Here is a 7555-nt window from a genome sequence, read left to right as displayed (position 1 = left end):
CAAGTTTTCATGAGAATGTTATGTTTTGTTTCCTTCTAGAAAAATGTCTGGAGCAAGAGAACAAGGGTGAGGACACCTTCCTAGTTGTTTTTATATCACTGTTGTTTAATTAAAACATCCTTCCAGTGTGAAAAGCTAACTGAGGCAATTAGCAATTCAGAGAGAAAATTTGTTTCACACATTACTGAGGAGCAAAGAAGTGCAATGTTTTGTTAATAGATTATCCTTGCTAAGCCAAGTTGTGTTATGAATTATTTGGTACTTGTTCAAGGTTACCTTTTCCATCAGATTTTGAAATGGAAGTTTGACCATTGGAATTACTGATTATTTTTGTTTCTTGTATCTGTAGAAAGCTGTTTGTCGGGGGGCTGAGCTGGAACACCACGTCAGGTGAGAATACAAAACAAAACATATAATCTTCACGTTTGAAGTATTGTGATTACCTAGTGTTTAAATGTCTTTTATCCTAATAGAACCACACTATATATTAGCTTCCTGTATTGTGAACAAGATATTGAACTCATCATTACGAATGTCTTCTTGATTGTTTATTCTCAGAGAGCCTGGAAGCAACGTTCAGCGAGTATGGTGAGATCATCGACTGCAAAGTCATCACTGACAGGGAGACAGGCAGGTCTCGGTAAGGAAAACTTCACTATGATATTTATCTCTATTGACTTTGTATTACAATCTCATCAAGTAAATATTTATAAGGGATTTGCACATGCATGCAATGTCACAAGATGTAAATTGTTTTAATTTAAAACCAGTTCTAATTGCCATGTTATTTATTTATTTATGCCTCCTTTTGTGTTGCAGTGGTTTTGGGTTCGTAACATATTCAAACGACAGTGATGCTTCTGAGGCCAAGAAGTGTATGAACAACACAGACCTTGATGGTCGACAGGTAAAGCCAAACTGTGAAAATTAGATTACATTTCTTAACGAGTAAATTTTATTAGATTATTAGGTGCTTGCCATGTTGTTGTGTATCTTGTATCTTGTATAAAAATTTTTGAATGTTTTGAATACATTTTGAATGTTTTGCCAAGCTGTGTTGTAGATATTTGATTTTCATTAGTGATGCTCAACTGCTATCTCTATCTGTAAAGGAATAGTTGCATATTTCATGTTGGATAACTGTTTCAAGCCTTTGGTTGAAGTGCATGATTATGAAAAGGAAAATCATCTGCTCCAAATAGAATGAAATGTGATCATTTGAAAAGAATGAGATGCAGCTTTTAGGTATGTAGCATCATTAATAAAAACCTGCCAAATTGCTCAATTCACCAGACTTTGAAAATTACACTACAAATTCTACTTTTTTAAAAGTTCTGTCCAGAAGATTCTCATGTGAAGAATCAAGGGCACATTATACTTCTGTTGTTATATATGTTTACTATGGTCAGGTCACTTACCAGGTTATTCTTCTAGGAAGGAAAAAAACACTGGCAGCAGAACAGAATGTTAGAGATTTTTGAGAGTATTGCAACTAAATGTGCTCCATGAATGCTTTTCATTGGAGTTGTATTCTTCTTTCTGTTCATTAACAGATTGTTTGGTTGACTTGAGTTGAAATCCCTTCAGCTTAAAGAAACTTAAGATCTTGATTGTATATTGAAGGTAAATGTTCGAATTGTTGACATCATAACACACAGTACTAAGGGATCGGCCAACCAGAAAGACTTTCAGAAGATGGCGTCGTCAAAAATATTCTAACATGTTAACTTTATCTAAATTAGCCGGGAGCTGTGGACAATATAAACATAGCGTGGAAAACGTCTTTCGTTGCTGTGGTCCTAGACGAACGGAAGGAACTTCGCACAGACTGCTTGGACTATTTTTTGGAACGGTTGCACCGAAAAAGGATCATGATGAAGACCAGAGGAACCGAGAAGTGATTTTACACTGGGACGTGACAAATTTCCCCCAATAAAGACTTAGAGGGAGAGGTGCCAAAAATAAGCATGGAAAAAAAAAGTAAAAAAAAAAATTTTGTTTGGCCAGCATTAAAGGTGCCGCCAAAGGTACAAAATTATCACAAAAAACTTTTGCATTGAATCGACTACATGACTTCTTTGCAAAATTAAATAGCTTGCCAAGTTGAAAAAGGTAGTTTCATAAGGCATTATTGCTATCAAGCTATGCCAAAATGAGATTTAAAAAAACAAACTTAACAATGAAGTGACAATCCACAGGTGAAGCGGTTTGTCAAAAATTGAGTGGACACAGGCCATTAATAAATCTGACATGGCAATAGTTTGGATTCCCTGCACAAATTCTTTTTTTGCTTTAAAACAAGTCACAAAAAAGCAAAAAAAGACCAAAGAAACTAAACATAAGCATTGGAATTGTATTGTGCATGTCTTTAGTAAGCATGCCTATCTAATTTTGCAGCGTCTAGTTTCTGACAGAATTTCACAGATTTTGTGTTGGAATAGGTTATGAACAGCTGTAAGACAGCAGCAGCCTAGAAGAGGCACAAGAGAAGCCTGTTAATGTCCAACTCGTAATAGGAAGAAGTAAAATGATTTTGGATGGTAGGGGCTAGTAGAAGGATGACCGTTGGAGTGGACGGCGGTGGCGGCTCCGGGTGTAAGCCAAAAGCGATCGGTGGCAACCCCTTCGAGTCGGCGGCGGTAGCGGTGTAACCAAGGCGACAAAACTGGGTCGGCAAACCACCCAAGCGTCGGTCAGGTAAGGACAAATTGTCCTGAATTGAGACCGAACAGCGGCAAGCCGCTGAAGTGGGCGTGGCCTGAGTTCAAATAACATAGACCACCGCCCCACAGGAAGTTTTCTACACACACACACATGCACTGTACATCATACACACAAATATTTAGGTTGTCAGTCATAATGAAAAAGGTAATTTCTTGATTGTTTTGCCCTGTTGAATTGGGAATGGGAGATGGCACAAATTTGGCTCAGTGTTAGTTGATTACAAAGAAACTAATGATGCAGACACAATCTGTAAATGCATCATTATTTACAAAAGTTGGAACCATACAAGTTACAACAGAAACTCATGTGCCAACTTTTTTTACCCATATTCAACTGGAAGGTCTTAACATCTCAATATTAGAGAATTGAGATAAATTATGTTGACATAAACCATGAATGTGCAATAGGAATACTTAAATATCTACATTGGTCTAATTTCTGAACTTTGAATTTGAGAAGAAGTAAATGTGCAGTCTACAAGTGTACAAAATGCAGAGGAAATAAGCCTGCTCAGTTATTGAGAATTCTCAATTATTGAGGGGCTCTTGTGGTATGTGTGGTTCATGAATGAAATTTATCCCAGTTCCAACACTCTTCATTTGGATACAGTATGTTGTTTTTTGTTTGTTACAAGTCGTAGTGGTAGGTTAATTGTTGATGGTGTTGTGCTAAAGAATGGCTGCTCTCGTGTGAAGGAATCAAAAACTCCTCAAGGGGATTTTGTTGAACAGCCAAGAGCTGATGGTCTGTTCCTAAGCCAAAATAAAGATGAGTTGATCTCCCGCAGTTGCCGTGTTCCTTTCATACCTGCTAAGATATAGAATACATGTAGTCACAAGGTGACATGTATTTGTTAAATAGTGTTTTAAACAAAAAGATTGTGGTGTATTTATTGTGTAACATGTATTCCTGTTAATGAACTTTGTGAGTAAACACCTTGCTCCCAGCAGAACGCCACTAGCAGTGAGATGAGCAGTGAGGCCAGTTCAGCTGTAAAGAAACTCAGATACCGACCGGTGCCGACTGCCTTGGGAAAACTGACCGCTTTCTTATTCTTTGTTGTTTGGCTTCTTGTTTTCTCTTTAGATCCGTGTGGACTATGCCAGCAAGAAGAGTGAAGTGAGTTTATTGCTTTGTATAAATTGACATTTAATATGTACTTTTCTACTGTCTTTTCTTGAGTAGCAGCCATACACCCTCAGTAGACAAAAACACAGTGTGGTTTAGGGTTAGGTTCACCATTGAGAACCAAAATTTACATGCGTTATTTGGTAATGGTGTCAACATTTTGTTTGAGATTATTTGTGTATTTTGTTGGACTGCCAGCTGAGCTTTAAACGATATCAGTGCTTTAATTTTGCTAAAGATAGATTGCAAAAATGTCCCTAAAATAGTCACCTGTGTATGAACAATATGTTCTAAACATTCTGATGAAGAGTTGGAGGTCTGTTTTATGTGTACTAAAGGATTTGTGTTTTTCTCCTGCCAGGGTGGCGGCGGCGGAGGCGGCTACAGGGGCGGCCGTGGTGGAGGTGGACGGTATGGTGGCGGCGGCGGCGGATATGGCGGCGGCGGTGGCTACGGAGGCGGCCGCGGGAGACGTGGAGGCGGCGGATATCGTGGCGGTGATTACGGCGACAGTGGCGGATATGGTGGTGGTGGTGGCCGCCGTAGCTACAACGATGTGAGTACATGTGTAACATTGACAGAGCAAAGTGTTTCATTTTAGTCCCCATGATGCATTTATATTAAGTTGTGTGTGTGTGTGTGTGTGTGTGTGTTTGTGTGTGTGTGTGTGTGTGTGTGTGTGTGTGTGTGTGCATGTGTGTGTGTATGTGGCAAAACAGAATTGCAGCTAACTTGTACAGATAGGGGCATAAGGGGGGCCACTACTTTGCTTGAAAAATTGGAGAAAAACTTTCCAGAAGTTAGATCCCTTTTACTTCCCATTTTATAATGTGTAGTAAATAAAAATCATTGCCTGTTGGCCAGACAGTTGGTTTGCCCTTTGACAGCTCGTTTTACGATTTTGAATTTAGAAAATTTACTGACAGTATGTAGGTTATTCATGGAAAAGCCTCATAACTGTTGGTGTCATGCTTGAAATGAGCAGGATTTTTTTTAGCAATTAGATGTTATTAGACATCTCAATCAGAAAAATCATTTCATCGAACTTGTTAGCCAAATTTGTACATCTGTAGTTCAAGGGGAATGATTGGTGATGAGTTCCTACACAACAACTCGTACTAAAAAAAGCATAAAAGAGTACATTGCAACTGTTTGTAGGTGTGAAAAAGAGAGGTGTTGCTATACCAATGGTTCTGTTGTAAGTAGCAGATAATCTCAAATTTCCTAAGATGTGAAAAGTAGAAACACCAGTAAAACCTCTCTCTTGGATACTACAGGATTCTTCAGGATACGAGTCCCGCCAGCAACGGGTAAGCCCAAACTTACAATATTCTGAAGAGTACCAGGTCTTGTTCATGGAGGCATGCTCCCAAGCAAATTCCTCGCAAGTGTTTCAAAACAGTTGGCAGTGTGATTTTGTGTTTTCTACTTGATTTAACTTTATGATGAAGTATCTTGCACAAGTCAATATCTGCACATAGTATTACAGAGTTAAAACAGTGTGCAGTGCAGTGCAGTGCTAAAGAAAATCACAGCATGTATTGCATCAGATTGCCTTGATTGGTGTGCCTTGACTTTCCCTTCTGTGCTTTTCAATCCAACTCATTGGTCTGGTGAAGTTTTGCACTGAGTATCTTTAAACTTTCTTCTCTTTTTTGATGGCTGCATACCCACAGATGTAATCAAATTGTTGACTTGGTTTTGTCCTGTTTTTTGTCAAGTTAACATCATCAAACAGTTATAGTATTGAAAGACATCAATGAAACACAATGTACATGTATAAGGATTTTCTGAAAAGTTCAACGTGCTTTCAAAATTTGTATTTGATCTTTGACTCAGAAATCATGTGCATTGAAAAATTGAGGAAACATGACAGACACTGTATAATATGTTGATCATTGCTGTGACATTTCTTAAAATAACCTTGTCACTCACGTGGGCATAAGGTCAAAGGGCAGGGCCGAACCACGGTCAACAGGTACTGACTCACCTTGGTGGTTGTTTTCGGTTTGGGTTCCTCATCTTCCATCCTCCCCTCTGTTTTTTCTGACTACATCCTGAATACCTGTTGATATATGGCACTAACTTTGCTGCCAGCCTTGTCTGATGTGGATAAAGGTAGACACAAAGAGCAGTGAGAATGAAGCCTCAGTACTTAACCTCTCCCTCCAAGACTTGACTTTGTCTTCTATGTACTTTTACACCATGTTCTTCAGTTTTTCAAAAATCAAACAAGGCTGACAGTAGCAAGGCTCAGAAGGTCTGTCTTGTGGCATGTATGTTCAGGGTATTAATTTTTATTTTTCTCATCTTTTTTCTCTATTCTTGTTTCAGTACCAGCCATACTGAAGAGCTGCAGAACACCTTCTTTAGCCGAAGATAAGGAAGGAAAGTTTACAACTGAAGTTACTAAGCTAGTGTTTTCATATATCTGAACTATATCTGAATGTGTGTGATCCTCAATGTCTGTTGGCTGTGCAGAAATGCAGCTACAGACATTTAGGATGTTTGTATGTTGAATTTGGTCATTTACCTGGTTTTGTATCTCGTAGATAGTTAAAGCCATGATTGACTATTTGAGTTGAACTGTTGTTTTAGAATGAAAATTTAGACTTAATAGAAAGCATACACATTGTACTGAACAGCTAACAAAAAGCTAAGCCCCTGAAAAAGTGCACTATACTTACGTATGTTGTTGTTGTGGCTTAAGGACAAAAACCTATTTTTACAGTATCACCATACCTCCAGTTCCTGTGTTCTTAATTACAATAGATGCTTCAAACTTCATTGTGGAAGATGAGATTGCTGTACCAACTAAACATTACCAGTAAGAATCAGTGGTTTTAAATTCACACATTTTCTTGGTGATGTTCTAAATCCAAGTTAAGAGTTGCTGAAGTACTTTGAAGCTACCAGTTTGCTCAAGAATGATCTGTTGACAATTTTGTTTGTTGATCTTGTATCTTGTTCTTTTCCTGAATGGTCGACTTGGATGATTGAAATGTTACGTTAGTACGTGTGACTCATTTGATCGGAGATGTGTTCATGTCAATGTATGATAAATGGGGCAACAACTGAAAAAGTAAGACGTGAGAATTTGGAGTTCTTTTCACCAATAAAGAAAGACTTGTGACGTAACTTTTAAAATGAGACTGTGACTCGTTGCTTTTCTACACTATGAAGTCAGGTATGTGTCACCTCAAGGTTGAAATTTATAGTGCAGAGGACTCGGACAGGAGAGATTATGTTCATGCTTTTATGACAACTCTTGCATCAAGATGGCTGATGTTGAATGAAAAGAAAGCCTACAGTTGTTAAATACTGAGATACTCAAACACAGGACTTTTTAAGAAAGTATGCCTGGCATGCCATAAGTAAGATTTTGATATGTTTGCAGCTGAGACATTTGAGGAATTTGTCAGTGTTATAGTATGTTTGTCCAGGCTTGCTGCTAACGTTCTGTTATCAGCTTACAAAGGGGTTACTGTGCATTCCATTGTAATGTTCATTTTGACCATATACTATCTCATCTGTTTTCAATGTCATGGGAAGTTTTTTTCTTTACACCTTTTGATAAAAGCTCCTTGGTAAGATCAAAGACTTGTGCCACTGTCACATTTTGATTGCTGAAAGCAATTGGCCACACCCACTAAGTGATAGAGATATTGACTTGAAACTTTTATGCAGGCTAGCCCTTTACACC

The 7555-nt window shown here is 38.2% G+C and overlaps 1 protein-coding gene across 2 annotated transcripts; it reads left to right on the top strand.

Annotated features, from left to right (window-relative positions):
- The first annotated feature begins 23 nt into the window (after positions 1 to 23).
- Positions 24 to 6999, top strand: LOC118427613 (glycine-rich RNA-binding, abscisic acid-inducible protein-like). 2 transcript variants are annotated; one of them, XM_035837484.1, is made up of 8 exons: positions 24 to 66; positions 350 to 390; positions 559 to 640; positions 820 to 907; positions 3811 to 3843; positions 4214 to 4408; positions 5130 to 5162; positions 6187 to 6999. In XM_035837484.1, exons 1-8 carry the CDS (start codon positions 44 to 46, stop codon positions 6199 to 6201), a joined length of 510 nt encoding a protein of 169 aa, XP_035693377.1. In that variant the 5' UTR covers positions 24 to 43; the 3' UTR covers positions 6202 to 6999. The 2 variants fall into 2 exon arrangements, with proteins under 2 accessions (XP_035693377.1, XP_035693378.1); XM_035837485.1 differs by lacking the exon at positions 5130 to 5162.
- The last annotated feature ends 556 nt before the right edge of the window (positions 7000 to 7555 follow it).

Source organism: Branchiostoma floridae, chromosome 12 (genome assembly GCF_000003815.2).
Source record: "Branchiostoma floridae strain S238N-H82 chromosome 12, Bfl_VNyyK, whole genome shotgun sequence".
In the NCBI taxonomy this organism is placed as follows: Eukaryota; Metazoa; Chordata; class Leptocardii; order Amphioxiformes; family Branchiostomatidae; genus Branchiostoma; species Branchiostoma floridae.
Note: the sequence above shows the minus strand (reverse complement) of the source record. Positions and strands in the feature narration are given on the sequence as shown.